This window comes from Stylophora pistillata, chromosome 10 (assembly GCF_964205215.1).
Source record: "Stylophora pistillata chromosome 10, jaStyPist1.2, whole genome shotgun sequence".
Lineage (NCBI taxonomy): Eukaryota > Metazoa > Cnidaria > Anthozoa > Scleractinia > Pocilloporidae > Stylophora > Stylophora pistillata.
The window spans coordinates 28804115-28825711 of record NC_142528.1 but is presented as its reverse complement, the minus strand read 5'-3'; the positions used below and the strand labels follow the sequence as shown (position 1 = coordinate 28825711).

Sequence of the window (21597 nt, the reverse complement as noted above, 5' to 3'; positions counted from 1 at the left end):
TTCATAACAAGAGCACAAAAAGAGTTCTTATTCTGGGGAAACTTACTGTAAGGTAGTTATGATAACTACTATGTGTTTGTTACTGTTTATAATCCTAATTTTACATATGACACCTTAGACACTTTGCTTGTGGTTTGTTTAATAGGAAAGCACAGGAAGCATCCTGGTGGCCGTGGAAATGCAGGAAAATTTTGATAAATAGTGAGTTAATTTCTCAATGGCAGCTTGCACTGCTTGATTTTTAACCAGATTCCCCTTGCAAAATGGTTTCCTAGCTTTCTAGGATTCCTAGGAATTTCCTAGGAATTTCTTAGGAGTCAGTGGAATTTTCCTAAAAACATTTAAGCTCTCTAGAGGTGTGAACAAACATTACTAGGTTCCTAAGAATTTCCTAGGAAATTCCTAGGAATGATTACAGGTAGAATTTACATAAAAAAATAGATTCTTGATCCTTGGGAAATTCTTAGGAATTTACTAGGAAAAATTATTTTTTAAAATAAAACCATCTTAATTTTTAAGAATTATACTTATGAGTTTAGTTTTTGAAAGAAAAGTGCCATTTTAGATGTTTAAAAAAGTCACTACTTGCAATATATCACAACTTTTTTTTATTTTGTGTTATAATTTATAACTCATTAATTTTACAGCAGATAGTCTTGAACCTTATACAATTTCCAATGAAACATTAATTTTTTAGCCTTCAATTGCATATCACAATAAATTGAAAGAAAAAATTTACTGCAGTAAAGAATACAAGCAGAAAACTAAATCAAATCCAATTTAAGTGGGATTTTCAGTCCATGTGTTTGGTGCTCCAGTGAGATAATAAAAAGTGCTATACTGCAAGGACAGCGACTCTGGCCACACTGAAATACAAAGTTATATCAACCTGAGGCTTCCCTGAAAAATAGTTCATCACAATGTGTAAGATTCACCCAACATAGTTCTGCACTGTCTCCTGATTTATTCCAATTACATGGTGAATTCTAAATACTTTCCATTTACAGTAAACTTAAGTTCGATATAGATAGTATCAAGTATCAATTTATTTGCCAGATTAGAATATTTCATACAAAAAGCTTGATAACATATCTTTACTTAGATATTATGACAAGGAAGTCTTATTTGAAGCGATGGGAAATTTCAAATCTGGCATATTGAGACTTCAAAAGTTATATTTTCTTATATCTAACCACAGACACCATTAAAGTTTGGACATCTTATTATAGCATGATTTCTGAAATTGCCATTTAGAAGCATAATCTTCTCCAAAATTTCAGTGACACTCTTTGCTTTCAGGTCAGACCTAAAACATTGAGAATAAGAAATATTAATGCGATGCTTCTTTTCAAAAAGTGCTAGAGGAATAAAAGAATAGGTGTAGGTTCAGAAGGAACAGTTGAGGAAGAGAGGATTTTGAAACTAATTTCATAAGCTCAATTGCCATTTTTATAAAAGAATTGCTTATCAATTCTATAGTTTTTCCGTACTGGTTTTGAAACTTACAAGCATCATTGACAAAAATTTAAGCTTGAAGTGCATTGAGAAATTGTAAAATGCGCAATATAAGCTTAAGCACTACATTACATTTTCTTACCCGGTCCAACAGAGCACATGTGAGCGCATGTGAGTTTCCTTTGTCTGTTGGCGTGAGAGAACACGTTTACAAGCCGTACATTCCTACTTCTCTTGGCCTTTAAGTTTAACTACTTTGTAAATTTGATGTTCATTCTCATCCATGGTTCATACTAGCAGGCGTTAACACTAACTTTAAAAGTCATTTATCGCTACTTCGGGTAAAGCGTCCATGTAAGGGCCATAACAGGTCCCAATAACTAATACCTATTAATACTATGTATTAAAGACTTCATGTATACAACATCATATGTCCTAGATGACTCCTCTACCCGCTGTTAATGTACTAACATTGACTACCACAAGCTATCACAGGCTATCACTGGCTATCATTGGATATCACAGGCTATCACTGGCTATCACTGGCTATCACTGGTTATCACGAGCTATCACTGGCTATCACTAGCTATCACTGGCTATCACTAGCTATCACTAGCTATCACTAGCTATCACAAGCTATCACTGGCTATCACTAGTTTAGTGTTTGTGTAATAGTATCGGTGATGACGTAATCTAATTAGCATGAAGCACGTGGATGAGGTTGTGTGATGTATATAGAACGAGTGTGCGGGTGAATAAAGGTGTGTTGCAATGCGGATTCCGTGTGCTCTTTAAGTTCCCGACAAGATACTAAATTTGGCGACGAGGATGCAAGGATTTTATGTCTAATTCTGAGGAGTTGGAAGAAGAAGTGATGGCCACCACATTACAGTTACCTGCTATTCCCCCTTTCTCCGTCTCAAGCGATCAAACGACACTCGGGCAGCGCTGGTCGAAATGGGTTAAAGGTTTGGAATACTTTCTGGTGGCATCTAACATTACCGAAAAGAAACAACGACGTGCTGTCCTGTTGCACTTAGCAGGCCCTGAAGTCCAAACGGTTTTTGAAACTCTCAGTGGTACTGGAGAGGATTACGATACGGCACTTGCGAAATTAACCGAGTACTTTGAGCCGAAGAAGAACATTCCCTTTGAGAGACATGTGTTTCGGCAGGCAGCGCAACAGCCGACTGAAAACATCGATTCGTACGTGACGCGATTACGAAGCCTTGCGAAATCTTGCGAGTATGGAAATGTGGACGAAATGATCCGAGATCAAGTGGTGGATAGATGCGCCTCGAACAGTCTTCGCCGTCGACTACTACGAGAAACCGACCTAACACTGGATGGGCTTTTACAGATCGCTCGATCAATTGAAGCGTCTGACCTACACGCTACTACAATGGAGGCAGCGCCGGGCTCTTCAGGACGGGTCAACAAGGTCTCGGGCGGATTTCAAAGATCGAGAGGAAGAAACAGTGGAAAGTCACGGTCGTGTCAACCAAAGAATGCGAAGAATTCACGACCACAGAACCATGACACGAGGCAAATTGTCTGTTTTTGTTGTGGCCGTGCGGGTCATCGCGCGAAAGATCCTTCGTGTCCTGCAATTGGAAAAGCTTGTAGTAACTGTGGAAAGCAAGGACACTTCGGTGGAGTTTGCAGAGGAGTTCCGAATCGAGCCACTAGTTCTCAGAACGTTGCGCAACAACGGAATGCAAATGGGCTTCGGTACGTGACAACCGAACAAGACCCTGGTTCAGACGATGAATATTTGTGGGCGATTAGGGGCAACATGGACGACAATACTGTGCAAATAACTGTTGAAGGTACATCGATTCCGGTTATTGTTGACTCAGGGGCAAGTGTCAATGTCCTGGACAGTATTACATTCAACCGATTGTCGAATACAGGAGTTGTTCTCAGAAATTCCGATGTCAAAATTTACACATACGGCTCGAAAACGCCGCTTCCTGTCAAAGGAACATTCCGTGCCAATGTGTCAACAACTCAATTTCACACACAGGCCGACTTCGTGGTTGTTGAAAATTTAAATGCGGGATCATTGTTGGGCAAGGAAACTGCAACGGAGCTTGGGTTACTAAGAGTTGGCCCGGAATACCCGAGCACAGTTAACCAAATTACAGTGAAATCTGTACAAGTGATTGTGGACAAACATAATGCAGTGTTTAACGGCGTTGGCAAACTGCGGGATTATCAATTAAAAATACACATCGACCCAGAAATTTCTCCAGTTGCGCAACCGCAGCGCCGCCTTCCCTTTCACGTTCGTAAGGATGTGGAGAAAAAGCTCAATGAATTGCAAGATCTCGACATTATTGAGGATGTTGACGGTCCAACGCCCTGGGTTTCGCCTTTAGTCGCGGTCCCAAAGTCCAATGGCGAAGTACGGGTTTGCGTCGACATGCGTCGTGCAAACGAAGCTGTGATCAGAGAGCGACATCCAATACCAACACTTGAGGAAACATTGGAAGCACTTAATGGAGCAGCTGTGTTCTCTAAGCTTGATTTGCGATGGGGCTATCATCAGGTCGAACTACACCCAGAGTCTAGAGTGCTGACAACTTTCTCAACACACAAGGGACTTAAGCGTTACAAACGCTTAATATTTGGCTTGTCATCAGCACCAGAAATGTACCAATATGTCATTCAGCAAACTCTTCAAGGAATCCCCGGAGTAAGGAACATTTCTGATGATATTATTGTGTTTGGCTCTGACCAAGACAGTCATGACAGGAATTTGGAACTTACACTTGCACGCCTTGAGAACAAGGGACTTACGCTTAACCGAGAGAAGTGTATCTTTAGTGTTCCAGAATTAGTATTTTTTGGATTTAAGATTTCTGCAGATGGCATTGCACCGGACGACAAGAAGGTTGAAGCGGTGAGGAACGCGCGAACACCACAGAATGCAGCGGAAGTGCGGAGTTTTCTCGGGTTAGTGAACTACTGTGCGCGTTTTATCCCAAACTTTGCAACCCTCGCTGAGCCATTACGGATGCTCACAAGGAGTCATACAGAGTGGGTCTGGGGTAACGCGCAACAAGAGGCATTTCGCCGCCTTCAAGTCATTCTAACCAGTGACTGTGTTGTTGCACATTACGACCAAGCCGCTGAAACGGAGCTGAAAGTTGACGCAAGTCCTGTTGGACTTGGTGCCATTTTGCTGCAGCGACGTGGTGATTGTGTTCATCCTGTGGCATATGCGAGTCGCACGTTAACAGATGTGGAGAGGAGGTATTCTCAGACCGAAAAGGAGGCACTGGCGGTTGTGTGGGCTTGCGAGCGATTTCATATTTACTTGTATGGTAAACTGTTCACCTTGTACACGGATCACAAGCCGCTCGAAGTTATTTACAACCCTAAATCCAAGCCACCGCCTCGGATTGAAAGATGGGCACTTCGACTGCAGCGATACACATTTGATGTTGTACACATGGCCGGAAAGACAAACCCAGCTGACGTCCTCTCAAGATTGCCGTTAGAAAACCAACCGTTCCGGGAAAGGAACATTGCGGAAGAATATATTAACTACGTCACAGTCAACGCGGTTCCAAAAGCACTCACACTTGAGCAGATTGCAAATGCTACTGAGGCAGACCCAATACTACAGCAAGTACGATGTTGTCTGAGTGACGGTGAGTGGCCAGACACACCAGAGCTCAGGCCCTACAGGCGGGTCAGAGATGAACTGTGTGTGACCAATGGAATCATCTTGCGAGGACATCGTATTGTCATGCCTAGTACCCTCTGGGAAACAACCTTAGCAAATGCACACGAGGGTCACCAAGGCATTGTGCGGACCAAACAGATGGTCAGGGAGAAGGTTTGGTGGCCAGGTATCACACATCAAGTGGAGACAATGGTCAAGGCATGTCTACCCTGTCAATCTGTTGCGGGCAAGTCTGCTGCAGAGCCACTCCGACCTACAGTGATGCCTGACAAACCATGGCAAGAGGTACACATCGATCTCTGTGGACCGTTCCCTACAGGAGAAAGTCTCGTGGTTTGTGAAGATGCATGTACGCGCTGGCCTGAAGTAGTCATTGTACGCTCAACTACCTCTGCGGCCATAATCGGACATCTTCGAAAGATATTTGCTGTACATGGGCTTCCAGAGAAAGTAGTCACAGATAACGGTGCAAATCTTGTGTCAGAGGAATTTGAGGTGTACCTGGCAACGCATGGCATCCAGCATCGGAAGGTCACACCCTACTGGCCTCAGGCGAATGCAGGGGTTGAACGATTTAACAAGACAATTGAGAAGGCAATTCGCACTGCGCATGCTGAAGGAAAGGATTGGCGCACTGACATGTTTGCCTTCCTACTGAACTACCGTGCGACACCTCATGCGACTACCGGAGCGTCGCCGGCGTTTCTACACTTAGGACGTGAGATCAGAACCAAAGTCCCACAAGTTGAGACACGGATGTCGAATGCTGTATCTGCTGCAATACAGTCTGCAAAGGGTAAGGACCAACAAGCCAAGCAGCGCACAAAGGTTTATGCAGACAAGAGAAACAGAGCGAGTCCATCAGACATCAAATCAGGAGACAAAGTGTTGCTACAGCAGGCGCGGCAGAACAAGCTATCAACGCTGTATGACCCTCAACCCTACACAGTGCTAGAACGTAAGGGACCGAGCCTTATTCTGCAGCGAAGAAATGGACGTGTGTTCATGCGCAATGTATCGCATGTCCACAAGTTACACCAGAACACTGCTGTACGGGAGGAAGATGATTATGTGATGGATTTCGATCTTCCACAGGCAATGAATCCTCCACGGGCAGCGGAACAAGATACGCGAAGATCTGCTCGTGTCAGACGTGCACCGGCACATCTGAGGGACTATCAGTTACACTGAACAGTTGTCAATGAACTTTGACTGAACAATTGCAAATTTTAGTATGCTAACGAGTTCTGTTGGTTTCGCTTATTTACCGAAAATAGCACCAGGGATTATAGCTGAGTTTAAATTCAATCAAGGGAGGGATTTAGTGTTTGTGTAATAGTATCGGTGATGACGTAATCTAATTAGCATGAAGCACGTGGATGAGGTTGTGTGATGTATATAGAACGAGTGTGCGAGTGAATAAAGGTGTGTTGTAATGCGGATTCCGTGTGCTCTTTAAGTTCCCGACAAGATACTAAAACTAGCTATCACTGGCTATCACTGGCTATCACTAGCTATCACTGGCTATCACTGGCTATCACTGGCTATCACCAGCAATCACTAGCTATCACAGGCTATCACTGGCTATCACTGGCCATCACTAGCTATCACTGGCTATCACTGGCTATCACTAGCTATCACTGGCTATCACTGGCTATCACTAGCTATCACTGGCTATCACTAGCTATCACTGGCTATCACAGGCTATCACTGGCTATCACTGGATATCGCTAGCTATCACTGGCTATCACAGGCTATCACTGGCTATCACTAGCTATCACTGGCTATCACTGGCTATCACTAGCTATCACTGGCTATCACAGGCTATCACTGGCTATCACTGGCTATCACTAGCTATCACTGGCTATCACAGGCTATCACAGGCTATCACTGGCTATCACTAGCTATCACTAGCTATCGCTGGCTATCACTTGCTATCACTGGCTACCACTAGCTGTCACTAGCTATCACAGGCTATCACTGGCTATCACTAGTTATCCCTAGCTATCACTGACTATCACTGGCTATCACTGGCTATCACTAGCTATCACTAGCTATCACTGGCTATATCACTAGCTATCACTAGCTATCACTGGCTATCACTTGCTATCACTGACTATCACTGGCTACCACTAGCTATCACTAGCTATCACAGGCTATCACTGGCTATCACTAGTTATCCCTAGCTATGACTGACTATCACTGGCTATCACTAGCTATCACTAGCTATCACTGGCTATCACTAGCTATCACTGGCTATCACTGGCTATCACCAGCTATCACTAGCTATCACTGGCTATCACTGGCTATCACTGACTATCCCTAGCTATTACTGGCTATCACTAGCTATCACTGGCTATCACTAGTTATCCCTAGCTATCACTGACTATCACTGGCTATCACTAGCTATCACTGGCTATCACTAGCTATCACTCACTATCACTAGCTATCACTGGCTATCACCAGCTATCACTGGCTATCACTAGCTATCACTGGCTATCACTGGCTATCACTGGTTATCACGAGCTATCACTGGCTATCACTAGCTATCACTGGCTATCACTAGCTATCACTAGCTATCACAAGCTATCACTGGCCATCACTAGCTATCACTGGCTATCACTGGCTATCACTGGCTATCACTGGCTATCACCAGCAATCACTAGCTATCACAGGCTATCACAGGCTATCACTGGCTATCACTGGCCATCACTGGCCATCACTAGCTATCACTGGCTATCACAGGCTATCACTGGCTATCACTAGCTATCACTGGCTATCACTGGCTATCACTGGCTATCACTAGCTATCACTGGCTATCACAGGCTATCACTGGCTATCACTAGCAATCACTAGGTATCACAGGCTATCACAGGCTATTACTGGCCATCACTGGCCATCACAAGCTATCACTGGCTATCACAGGCTATCATTGGCTATCACTAGCTATCACTGGCTATCACTAGCTATCACTGGCTATCACTGGCTATCACTAGCTATCACTGGCCATCACAAGCTATCACTAGCTATCACTGGCTATCACTGGTTATCACTAGCTATCACTGGCTATCACGGGCTATCACTTGCTATCACTGGTTATCACTGGCTATCACTGGCTACCACCAGCTATCATTAGCTATCACAGGCTATCACTGGCTATCACTAGTAATCCCTAGCTATCACTTACTATCACTGGCTATCACTGGCTATCACTAGCTATCACCGAGTATTACTAGCTATCACTAGCTATCACTGGCTATCACTTGCTATCACTGGCTACCACTAGCTGTCACTAGCTATCACAGGCTATCACTGGCTATCACTAGTTATCCCTAGCTATCACTGACTATCACTGGCTATCACTGGCTATCACTAGCTATCACTAGCTATCACTGGCTATCACTAGCTATCACTAGCTATCACTGGCTATCACTTGCTATCACTGACTATCACTGGCTACCACTAGCTATCACTAGCTATCACTGGCTATCACTGGCTATCACTGGTTATCCCTAGCTATGACTGACTATCACTGGCTATCACTAGCTATCACTAGCTATCACTGGCTATCACTAGCTATCACTGGCTATCACTAGTTATCCCTAGCTATCACTGACTATCACTGGCTATCACTAGCTATCACTGGCTATCACTAGCTATCACTGACTATCACTAGCTATCACTGGCTATCACTAGCTATCACTGGCTATCACTGGCTATCACTGGCTATCACTGACTATCCCTAGCTATCACTGGCTATCACTAGTTATCCCTAGTTATCCTTAGCTATCACTGACTATCAGTGGCTATCACTAGCTATCACTGGCTATCACTAGCTATCACTGGCTATCGCCAGCTATCACTCGCTATCACTAGATTGTATTATTTTGTTACTTTCAACTTGTATTTTGCAGAAAGGTGTAATAACAGCGAAATTCAAACAGCTCTTCTCTTCAAAATGAAGCAGACTAAACCCGAAAGAAAAAATTGGAAAAGGAAAGATTAGAAGGTTATTCTTCCTTGGAAAAATTCAACACTTTTCTAGAAAATGAAAAAACAGAGGACGATAAACCATCGGCTTTTAATACCGGCCTCTCATTTACTCAAATAATTTTTCAATACCGCTTCGAGGCAGAAACATCTTCGTTTAATTAGTCTTTACTGGATGCTGGAATAAATTACAATTCAAGGCAATTGACTAAGTTTATTGCCATAGACTTAAGCTACAGTATCTGTTTTTTTAGTCAAGATATTTTTATTCAAAGAGCTTTTTGTTCCCTTTTTCTTTTTTGCTCAAATTCTTACAATCGTATACCTCTCAATGGATTTCCTGCCTGCAATTCTATTCTTCTTCAGCCATTCGTGGTTTCGGCAGATTCTACTTTTCAATTGTCGTTTTCTTAAGGCTATTGACTTGTTTTCTTTTTCCTTTCTCATTCCTATAGTGGTCAAATTTCGACTAAATCTAAGGGGCTTTTTTTGCTTATGATTTCTTTTATTATTATTATTATTATCATTTATTTTTCGTCTTTTTGGCATAAACTTATTTTTCCTATTAATTATATTGGAAGGATTTGTATTCACGTATTGTGAAGACCATTCACGCATTGGTCTTCACATTCATAGTCGCCGATGCTCCAGCCAAGCACACAATTAGGATGCCATACCCATGTTCGACCTTGACCGACGGAGGCCTACCACCATTTGCTTAAAGATGTTAAGGCAGAATTCATCAAAATGGTGGAAAAAATTCAAGAGCTTACAACGAAAGAAATAGTAGTTTATTCCATCCAGCTAGGAAAAGTACGATAAGAATTTCTCCCAGCAAATTCATGATAGGAGCGAAAAAATAACTTTTGCCAGGAACTTTAAAAACTTTTGCCAAGAAATTTTTCTTAGCCTTGTTATAAAGCAGGAGCTGAATTCCCACTCCGATGATCAATTTTTAGATGATTTTGCTTTTTCCGCATTAAGAAATATACTTTTACAGCAGCAATTCAAAAGAATTATAGGTTCCTGTTTTACTATAGAATTTTTGCCAGGAAAATGAATTGCGAATAAAGCAACAGAATTTTTCAATCTATACAATACCAATTTCTTGTATTTTTAGTTTCCCAGGAGATTATACCAACAGCTTTTTCACCGAACAGGTCCCGACGCAGCCTTCGACCGCTCCTGAAAAATGCGAAGAGCTTTGCTTGTGATACAGGCACGCCAGGCTCAGAATCAATAAAGTAACATTTATTTGGCATACAAGTTTGTAACAATACGTTCTGGTAATATGGATGAAAAAATCATGCCATAACTAAATACGAGTCTAACTCTTTGTTTTGTTAGAACCACTAAAGATCCTAACTTTTTGTCAAGGTTCGAGGTTTTCATGTCGAGGGCGAGGGTAAAATTTTCGAGGGTACCTCTTTTTTTTAATAAAGAAAAATTACACCTAATTTAACTAAAATAACTAAACTTATTAAATAAAAATGAGGTAGTAATAGGAAGTGGATAATCCCAATAAGTTGAACAAGACGCTGATTAAAATTCAAGATACGTGCCACTTTTTCTTGTTGGCAAGAGTCAAGTAGGAATATACTCCTTGGGGAGTGACGCCCAAATAATTAAAAATCATAATAAAATATGAAGAAAGAAACGAGTGTTAAGAACATTTTAAAATACAAATAAGTTTCAAATAAGTTTCAAATAAGCGTTTCTTAAATCAGTTAAGGGTAAAAAAATTTTTTCCTGACGTTTCGGTCGCAGTCACGGACCTTCTTCTGGGGAAGTGAAAGACAAATTTCACACGAAAAACACAGATATATAAGTAAGACGCTGATTAAAATTGAAGATACGTGCCACTTTTTGACTATACTCCTTGGGGAGTAACGCCCCCTCGCCTCGTTCCAAAGAAACGAGTGTTTGTAACATGACTACAGCACACGTGATTTTTGCCACAACCCACCCTATGAGTATCGCTATCATATTCAAGACATTACTAAAAGATGACTTTGTCAGACACCAAACCCGCCCCTAATTCCTGAATTCTACACTCTAGCTAAAATACACAAGCCTGCACCAGTCGGCATACCGATAGTATCGGGGTGCGATGGCCCTACGGAGAAATTATCATAATTTGTCGACAAACTCCTTCAGCTGATTGCATAAAAGATAAAGTCGTACATTAATTAAAGATACGAAAGACTTCGTCAATTTCATAGAAAATACGAAAGTACCAGAGGAAGTAATACTTGTTTCAGTGGACGTGACGAGCTTATACACAAATATACTGCAAGGGGAGGGAATAGAAACTGTATGCAGAGCATACGAACTATTCCATAGAAACGAAACTCCTATCCCTGCACAACTACTAAAACAAGGGATTAGACTAATTCTGCAAGAAAATTCTTTCCAGTTTAATGGAAAAAACTACCTTCAAACACATGGGCACGAAAATGGCTTTCGCCTTTTCTAATATCTTAATGAATAAGGTAGAGAAGAAAATCCTTAACAAAAGCCTGCTAAACCCCTTTGTTTGGAAACGCTACTTAGACGACATCTTCTCGCCATGGAATACAAACAAAGCAGAAATAGAAAGCTTCACTGAACAAGCAAACAATCATCACTCAACGACAAAGTATACGGCTGAAATTTCCGATAAGGAAATAACATTCCTGGACACCTACACCTTCAAAGGCGAAAGATTCAAAAAAGAAAAAATCCTTGATGTGCGTACTCATTTTAACCAAACTGAAACATTTCAGTATACGCATTTTAGTTCCTTTCACCCACAAGGGTTTAAAAAAGGCTTCATTAAAGGGGAGGCCCTAGGACTACTGAGAACAAACTCTTCCAAAACAAAATTCGAAGAGAAAATTGAGAATTTCAAAGCAAATCTGCTAATGATTGGCTACCCGAAGGCCCTCATTAACACAAACCCCTCAGAGATCAATGTCAAAAACAGGAAACGAAATCTTGTTACCTTGTTCCTGTCATATCGTGGTTGACAAGTGTTTGGAATGTGCCTTGATTATTTTATAAGATATAAAACGCTCGGACCAACACGCCACGTCGCACTCTGACACTCTAGCGCAGAAAATGGATTGCTCGATCAGCTCCACGCCTTCAAACGACGAAGAAGCTAGAGAGGTCGTAGATCACTACAAACTTGTTGCTAGAGATGGCGTACTAGGGTTCGAAAGAGCCTCCGGATTTGAGTGTGTAACCAATTTTGTTATAAACGTGTGTGGTTACGTTGCTGATGTTGGACAAGTCATGGGTTATGTTCTAAACCTGGATCTCGCCGTCACAGATCCTCAAAACGATGGAGCAGTTCACAACAAGTAAGAAACAATTAGGGCAGCTTTGTTGCATATGCAAAAAAAAAAAATAGGTTTGCGGATTTTTTTTTTCTGGCAGTACTACTCAGAGATAAGGTTGATAAATGCGAAAAAATCTAAAAATATCTCTTAAAATGCAAGCCATCCAAGGCAAAATGCTGTTCCTCTTTTCTTATATCGTAGTCCTGGAGTTGAAAACATTATATTTATGGCTTTCCTACTGATCCTCCCCGTGTTTTTTCGAAGGTTCAATTTCGTTCGGCAGTTATATTTTAATACTTAACTCGTTGCGATCTAATAATATACATGAAAAAGTTTCTAATTTCTTATTGATTAAGATGAATGCGGTTTTCATTTAATTTAGTGCAAATGAGAGCTACATTCAAACCTATTAAGCGATCACCCTCCGGAATGAGCCAACTTACCACTTAATGAGGGGGGCTTGGGTTCTCTGGGAAAGCGGAAAACCGACGAAAAATGTAAGCAAAACCGAAAACCACGTGCAAACCTGACAAAACCGCTACATTTTCACCTCCAAAGGGGTCAAAAAGAAAAAAACGACAACCGCATCAGAGTTTTCGCAAAAACCGAAAACCGAACGCAAAAACACGTAAAATCCGCAAACCGCTCTGAAAATCAAAACCGAAAAAGCGAACTTTTTTCGCACAAAAACCTAAAAACCGATCCAAAAAACAGCCAAAACCGCAGAAACGAAAATCTCAATGCCTCCCTCCTTCATAGACATTTACCGCATAAGAGAGGTTTCCCAAAATGTAGTATAATTGAAACATGTTTAATAAGGCTACGTGGTTTAGCGAGTTTCTAAAGAGGCCTACGAACTATGCAAAAGTAATCAAGGGTAAACGAGCAAACAGGTAAACTGAGGAGGTCGCTACGTTCTCGAGGTTCCTGGCGGATGTATCTTTAAAGGTGGCAGATTTTCTTTAGGTTGGCTGCAAGCGAAGTTAATAAATAGAATTTTACGTGCACTGCGGTGGGCCGTCGAAGGTCTATTAGCCCAAACAAAACCACTGTTATTAGTTTATTATGTATATCATGTTGTTCTGTATGAGCTGTTGAAAGAAACTAGACATGATGTGCGTATCATTGTGTCAAAATATCCTGAAATGACGCATTGTAATTGACTACGTGACAGCTTAATAGAGGTGAAATACAATAAAAATTAGCCAATTGGGAATTCTAAATGGTTACCGCCTCCACTTAATAGAGGTGACCGCTTAATTGAGTTCAAGTTTACATTTTGGAAATTTGATAAGTTTCCTTTTTAATAAAGGGTAACCGCTGAATAGAGGGCCAATTAAGAGAGGTTTGAATGTAATTCAGTGCACAATGGGTTTAATTCAGTGCAAAGAAAGAAACAAACCGGACATTCTGATTGGTCAGTATAATTGGTCAATGTCAATGTCCATATATTTTTGCACTGCGCGCGCGCTTTCTTCTGAATGATTATGATAAGCTGCCTCATATTTTTTCATGTATATTATCATGTATTATCATGTATATTATCATATCATGTACATTATCACATGATTTTTCTCGTGCAATTTGGAATAAATAGGCAATTGTAAAATTTTTTCAAATACCACAGATTGCACTCGCCCTACGTGCTCATGCAATGTTGTTAGCCTTTCAAAAAATCTACTCGTGCCTTTTTATTATAAATCGCAGGAGAAAAATCATTTGATTACCCAGACAAATATACTATAAAACAATTTTTTAGGAGATTCTTCCTCACCAACCGCCAGCTTGGCAACCACGGATCCATAATCCATGCTTTAACTAGCAAATCCAAGGCAGTTTGGGTGGCTCAATCATCAAAGGACACGTTCCTCCCTCAATATGTATACAAGCTATGCACAGATTATGTAAAGGGAACGAACCCAAAACGTTTTACGCCTGTGAAGGTAAAAGAGTTGTCTAGATTTATTAGTTATTTACTGTAAGATAAAAATATTGCTTTTTGGTATGTAAATGAAATGAACCGCTCCACTCGATATCTACACCCACCCCCTCTCCCCCCTCCCCCCCTTGAAGGCCTATAATTTCTGAGGGGGAGGATTTCAAATACTATATATTTCTGATAGGGGTCAAACCCAAAGGGGTCAGAAGTACTCTTAACTGAAGTTCCCATGGGTAGTTTCTGAAAGGGGCTAAACTTCATACAAAGTTTCCAATGGTTTCTCTAGATAAATCCGTGGAAGGTATTAACTCCTCTAATCAGAAATTCCAGAAAGTGATTTCTGAAGGAGGTTGAAAATGTACTCTTCTGAAGGGGTGTTACAGGGAGGCCTTCAATAGAGGTGAGGGTGCGGATTTTAAATGGAATGGCCCGATGGCATGCTCATACTTTGTTAAAAGGTATTAAATATCACGTAGTCATTTGGGGCGTATGAAAGTTTATTATCCATCATTTCAATTTTTGTTTGTTTGTTTTTTTAGGTTATTGGAAAGCAAGATGACTCAAGTACTTGGGTTTTTAATAACCAAGTCCAAATCAATGGTTCAGGGGTTCTGATTCCAGAAAGTGAATTGACCTATGTGATCATTGAGGATGATGAAAAACTACCGGTGATTAATTGCATCACTGGAGGTAATTGATAATGAAGGAAAAATTTTATTACCAATCTTATCTTATCTTTATTATTGTTTGTTTCATACAAGCGAATTCCTAAGATTGGCCCAAGGCAGAGGCTTAAATGGCTTGTAAGAGACAGATACTATTTTTCAATAGTATCTTAGATAAACAGTAGGTTTATCTAAGGTATTCTAATCTAATCTAATCTAGATAATAAGCAATAATCGGGGTATATTAGAAGTTCATATAATTTTCACTAATTTACAAAGAGCAGTAAATTAATGGATTAAGATAAGCCTTTTGAATGTTACTAGGCAAGAATATTTTATTTCTATCTTTGATAATTTTTTTCAGACTTTGATGAAGGAGAATCTTTAAAGAATCTCTTTATGGCAGAAGCAAAAATTTTTAAGAACAACTTCCCCCAGGTTCTCATGGTGCATGCTGCATCTGCAATTGCATCAAACTATGAGCTGGTTGTTCAAGAGTTTGATGGTTGCTCTATACCTGTACTCAAGGGTTGCCCTGTATCAGGAAAAACCACAGCCATGAAAGCTGCCCTGAGTGTTTTGGGGAAAAAAAATGACTGCATCAGTGGTAAGTTCAAATCAAAGTAGATATGTAATAGAACCTCTCCTATATCATGCATATAAAAGAAATTTGAACTGATGAGTGAAAAAAGTTACGCGATACCTATTTTATTAATTTTATGATTATTAATCAGTAGTATCAGTGTTACAGTGCCAAAAAGCACTATGAATCTATGGTATGTTATTTTCAGTTTTTTTTTTCCTCTTACCCATTTTTATCATATTGATGAAAAGCAGTAAGTGTTGCTGCATTTGCTTTTATTCTGTTTGGGTCATTACTTTCAGAGGCTACATCGAAATTCATTGAGACCAAGCAAGGAATCTCTACCATCCCTTTTGGATGGGATGATTGCTCTTGTGTTAAGACACTAAAAAACATGGCGGTGAATTCATACAATGCGGTAAATATGCTGAAGCCTGTATATCATAGGAGTTAACAGATAAATATATACATATATACCATTTTTCCAAAAGTCTGAGAATCAACTGTAGATATATTGATACAGTATAGGGTTTTTAAACAACACATGATTCTCTGTGACTCAAATTATCGTGTTTGTACACTTGTTGTAAAGATACAAGCTTAAATCTGCCTCACAAGTACATGAACAGAATTTTCTGATTCATAGACAATCATGCGTTGCCTTGTGTAATCACATTAAGCTCAACATAGGTGTATTGAGAGCTTTTAACAGTATTGTTAACCAATTACCATGATTAGGTCTATAGACATGTACGGTAAAACTGAATTTTGGCAGTCAAGTCTTGGTTTTTTGTTTCATGATTCCATTTATTCATACAGATAAATGATACCCACAAACAAAGAATTTTGTCGAGTTGACATAAATAAAACTTTGAATGTTATATTTATTTCATGGATTCATAGGATAACATTCAGTTTTTATTTTTCCTTAGTGTGGGAGTGCAAATGTAAGGAAAACCTACATTCCACGTACAGTTCCACTGGTCACCACCAATCTTGATTTAGGAGATTTGAAGTAAGTTGTAAATTTTTTCAACTCTATTAATCTAATAAATTCTAGCTTAAATGTTAAAGTTGAAACAACTAAACACACGATTTCCTCTAACTCTGAGTTTTGCGCTAGTTCGCTCTACACTCATGTGTATCAAGAACTTTTCAACAGTATTCGCGCATCTGATGCTGAACTTTTTCAAAACATGCACACGTTTCTATGTTTTTCAATGTACTTTGGAAAATGGCTTTGCATGAAATTTTGTCAACTGATTAAATCACAACATGCCATTTGTGTTGACATTTTTATAATAATTCCAAGCCTTGTTTTTTTATTTAGTCATTTTACAAAATTTCATGCAAATTCATTTTCCAAAGTAGAGTGAAAAACCTAGAAACATGTGCATCTTTTGAAAACCTCCAGCATTAGTGTTTTGTTGATTAAATATAAAAAAATGTAATGTTTGTAAAGATAGCTAACTTCCCCATCATACGCATTTAAGGATTTGTTAGATTATTTCCTTTCTTACTTTGCTAATTTATTAATAAATGCTATAGATATAAAAGCAGATGGCTTAGGATTATCTTCGAAGACCGGCCTAACCCTAAGCTAGCTGGCATGGATCGCCATTCTGCAGAGAGAGGACTGAGGGAAGCCATGAAGACAGCACATAAAAGTGTGCGCGTCGTAACCATTAACACTTCAAACTACATTTACAATCGCATGCAAGATGAAGATTTTGCATCCATAGTTGCAAAGCTGGAAGATGACTTTCCAGATTTGGATCAGAGGGCAAGTGCTTCCTATTCCCTCTTGTTGTATGTCACTAAAAAGGTAAATAAAAAATAATTTTGTAATACACTTGAATCTCTATTAATCTTAACGCCTTGGGAAACTGAAAAAGTTTCTGCTATTTTAGGTTTCCCTGAACCCTGAATGGAAATGATTCTTGAAATAGACAATTAAATTAATGAAGATATTGCATAATTTGATTACAACCTTAACAATCAAGTACAAGTTTGGTTTAAGCAAAGATAAATAGCTATTCATTGATTAATTTATTAAACATTTCCCTGTCATGGATTCATTTTTCCTCTTGTAATCTTTGTATGCAGCTTGACCAAGTGATCTTGTACCCTTTATACTTTTTCACTTTAGTCATGCTGCATGCATTAAGCAAGTTACTCCACTAAAAAGTTGTTTTAATTTATAACATTAGCTTGAAATTGAGGTTCTAGCTAGCTAGCTTGCAATTCTGGTAATTACAGCTGACATCTATGATCATAGCCAATTAAAACTGCTTTGCAGAATACTTTAGAGAATTAATTATTGTTAATAACAAATCACAACCACAACCTCACAATAAATTCCATAACCATTCAATGATACATTTTGCTTTTCAGATGCTTCAGGATGTTGGTTTGAATAATTTCTTTGAGCTAGTAGAGAGGAAAATGTTTGAAGTTATCATACCAAGTTATATACAACTCCAGACGATGAAGCCATGTAAAGAAACAAGCATTAACCATACAAATGATGATGTCAGAGAATTCCTAGATTCATTCATGATAAAAAAATTGCTTCAGGGTGATCCAGAGGTGGTAAGTGTAACTAATTGAATATTCATAAAACATTAATAAACAAACAATATTAAATTGCTCAATTAATATATTTTTTAGTTTGAACCCTTGTTTGTAGAGCTTATATACATGAATAAATTATCAAACCATGTTGATCAGTTTTCTTCACTTATTTATCCTTTTTTAAAACAGGTCTTAAGGTTTTTTGATCAAGACTTCTCACCAACAAGTTGTGGTTGCAGAGAAACAATGGCATTCAATGTAAATGAATTGATCAAGTTTTGCTATGAAGGCCAAACCAGTCCACCGCCAAAAATAACTGGAATTTCGCTACGAAATTTCATTAAGACTCAGAAAATAGGCCATGCTTGCAAGGTCTATTTCAGGAAGAACTCTAGTCAAATGAATGCATTCCACATACAACAATCATGGTTCTCAGAAGAAACCTTAAAAGAACTACATAAAAGTAAGTCTCATGAGGAATGGCCATTTTTTAATTGCATGTGTCATAATCCATTACTAGTAAATAGCCAGTTTAGCTTAGTTGGTAGAGCAATGGTCTTGATGAGGCTAAAGCTATTAAACAAGTGTGGCAACTTAACACATTAACGTTTTGTTTACTTTTGTTTCAGAATTTGGTAGAAGAAAAACAAAGATAAATCAGGGAAAGAATGGTTAGTAAAAAAGTGATTTGTTCTATTATAAAAGCCTCTCTCTCTTTGGAGATGATATGATTTCAGTGAATCCGTTTCTGATTTAGGAAATTATTGACAACATGGATCCCACTAAAACTGGCTCACCTACATTTTAACCTGGCTGTTTGAACAAAAAAATTTTGATCATGTGATCAAATATTTACGTACCAATGGAATATTTTTGTGACCCGGGAACATTCCTTGGACATGCTTTCAAGGTGTTCTATTTAGCAACTCAAATAGTGGCAAACCCAAATTTTTGTCGTACTAAATGAAATTCTCAATGAAATTTAACATGAAGTTTATGAATAAAATTCATCATTCATAACAGCCAAATCCTACAAAAAGTCAAATTGATGACATTAATGTAACAGGCATCAAGGAAAGTTTTTTTTAACCAAAAGTTGGCTTCAAGAAAAATGGTTTCTGTCATATTTTAAGATGTTGAATTCTAGAGTGAAAACAACTATTTTGAATTTTTAAGACAGACAATTGCAAAAAGCCAATTCACAAGAATCTAAAGGTTTTTCTTTGTGGAAAACTTTAATAGACAAATGTTATTAATCATTGTTGCTTTGTACTTTCAGTTAATCAGCAATTAGATGGAGCTGTTAAGGCAACCAGTGACAATGCACGAGAAGCTCAAGGTAACAGCATTTTATTTGTGAAAAACTTTGATAGTTATAGGCAAATATTATTAATAATTGCTGCTTTCTACTTTCAGCTAATCATCAATCAGATGGAGCCCTCGAGAAAACCCATGACAATGCACAAGAAGCTCAAGGTAACGGCATTTCTTTGTGAAAAACTGTAATAGACAAATGTTATTAATTAATCATTGTTGCATTTTTACTTTCAGCTAGTCATCAATTAGATGGAGCTATTGAGACAAACAGTGACAATGCACAAGAAGCTCAAGGTAAAGGCATTTGTTTGTGAAAAACTGTAATAGACAAAAGGTTATTAATCACTATTGCATTTTTACTTTCAGCTAGTAATCAATTAGATGGAGCTGTTGAGACAACCAGTGACAATGCACAAGATTTTCAAGGTAACCGCATTTTCTTTATGAAAAACTGTTCTACACAAATATTTATCACTGTTGCTTTTTACTTTCAGCTAATAATCAATCTGATGCAGCCGTCAAGACAGCAAGTGACATTGCACAAGAAACTAGAGGTAACTGCATTTTTCCCACAAAACATTGAGCAAAATGTCCTTTAAAATGTTCTTTAGGCATTGGTTATATTTTAAAGTTGTTTTACAAAATATATAATATATATATAAAAATCTATTTTTTTCAGTTAAAAGAAGCAGGAGGAAAAGAATTGCTGCTGAATACCTGAAAGATTCCCTCTATCCAGTTTGCTTACCAGGTGGGATGATAGTCAAACTGACATGTTATAATTGAAGATAGAAGGCAATACCATGCTGCCATTGTTTACATGTTTATTCAAGCCTAATCCACCACTTACAACATCATTTACAACACAGTGAAATAAAATTTGAGTAGATTGAGCTCAAGAATTTTACAAATCGCCACTGATTTGACAAAAAGTTTTTTGAGAAAAGACGTAAGCTGTGCTTGAAATGGGCCAAATTTTCAAACAGCAACTAATACCTATAATCACTAGCTTTGAGAAAGGTTCTTCCAATCATGGTATTCTCTATTTCCAGGGAAACGAATCAGAGGAAAAACAGAAAAGAAGTGAGACCAACAAAGCCTGCGAGTTAAACATCAATCAACCTGGATCAAGAATTCACTCCAGAGACCAAATTTTTGCTTAAGCTTTTGCTCACCAGCGGATTGTAGTTATCTTAAATTTTTACATATTTAAATCTTTTATTGGAATTTGAAACACAAATAACAACCTTAAAATATTTAGGTATGATAAAAGAGTATTTTTTTGTGCATGTGGTAAGTGCACATACAATGTAGTTAAACTTGACTTAACCTGTTGTATTTTTAAGAAACAAGCTCATCATTTTATTTGTGATTTCACAAAAAGGCAATTTTTATAACAATTATTGGCATTCCTAAGTTAAGGGAACGTTTAAGCTACGGTTATTTTAAATAGAGGGCCAAACTCTACTTTTCATCTTTTTAAAGATTTTTTTCAGGTATTTTATACATTGATGTATTACATATCTCATATACATATGTACGTGACTACACTATGGTGATGTGCTATTCATAGAAAACGTATTCAGTACAATAAAATCAAAATCAATAAGTGAATTGCTTGAGTGGTCTGGAGAGTAGCAAGAATGGTGCAGGATTTTTAAACCAAGATTGGTGCTAATCACATCCATGTTTCAACTTCTCTCCTTTCTGTGTACCTTTAAATAGCTTTTAAAAAGATGAAGACCTTTAAAACCGAGCAGAATGGTTCCAGTCAACTTATGAAATGATTTTCATTTCATGGTTAGTAACCACCTCCAATTGACAAAAAATTCTATGAGAAAAGTCAAAATCCAATTGTCAAATGCTGGAATAAGTGTAAGGTTAGAGTGATTTTCATTGGAATATAGAAAAAATTTTTGTCAGTCAATTTTGAGCAACAATGACGTTGAAGAATTGCCTCGCTTTCATGGTGAAATAATGAGAATAATTTTGCATAAAAGTTAATCAGATGTTACCTTTTATTCCTTAGCAATGGATTTACAACCCATTTTAAATTC

General features: G+C 38.5%; 3 protein-coding genes and 1 long non-coding RNA gene across 4 annotated transcripts in view; 3 read left to right on the top strand and 1 right to left on the bottom strand.

The window, feature by feature from the left end:
• The first annotated feature begins 145 nt into the window (after positions 1-145).
• LOC148722574 (large ribosomal subunit protein uL15-like) overlaps positions 146-21597 on the top strand; it is a 28401-nt gene continuing 6949 nt past the window's right edge. The window contains exon 1 of the mRNA XM_088734973.1: positions 146-201. Within this exon, the coding sequence (XP_088591099.1) occupies positions 179-201 (23 nt within the window). The 5' untranslated portion in view covers positions 146-178. The remainder of the gene's footprint in view (positions 202-21597) is intronic.
• On the bottom strand, positions 9275-14364 carry LOC148722576 (uncharacterized). Its single transcript, XR_015992182.1, has 2 exons — positions 14237-14364; positions 9275-10324 (listed from the first exon to the last, which is right to left on the bottom strand). It is a non-coding gene; the product is annotated as an uncharacterized LOC148722576 (long non-coding RNA).
• Positions 11584-12147, top strand: LOC148722577 (uncharacterized). The gene has a single exon (XM_088736095.1). The coding sequence runs from the start codon at positions 11584-11586 to the stop codon at positions 12145-12147; it is 564 nt and encodes a 187-aa protein (XP_088592221.1).
• Positions 15466-21154, top strand: LOC111347577 (uncharacterized). The gene is made up of 14 exons (XM_088734960.1): positions 15466-15673; positions 15952-16067; positions 16582-16664; positions 17198-17474; positions 18044-18241; positions 18413-18686; positions 18853-18894; positions 19503-19562; positions 19640-19699; positions 19775-19834; positions 19907-19966; positions 20035-20094; positions 20220-20291; positions 20593-21154. The coding sequence occupies exons 1-14, from the start codon at positions 15466-15468 to the stop codon at positions 20625-20627; spliced, it is 1605 nt and encodes a 534-aa protein (XP_088591086.1). The 3' UTR covers positions 20628-21154.

Coding starts and splice junctions, on each gene's coding strand:
- LOC148722577 (XM_088736095.1), top strand. CDS start 11,584: ATGGGCACGAAAATGGCTTTCGCCTTTTCTAATATCTTAATGAATAAG.
- LOC111347577 (XM_088734960.1), top strand. CDS start 15,466: ATGGCAGAAGCAAAAATTTTTAAGAACAACTTCCCCCAGGTTCTCATG. Junction 17,475..18,043: donor TGTTGTATGTCACTAAAAAG/GTAAATAAAAAA, acceptor TTTGCTTTTCAG/ATGCTTCAGGATGTTGGTTT. Junction 19,835..19,906: donor CAATGCACAAGAAGCTCAAG/GTAAAGGCATTT, acceptor TTTTACTTTCAG/CTAGTAATCAATTAGATGGA.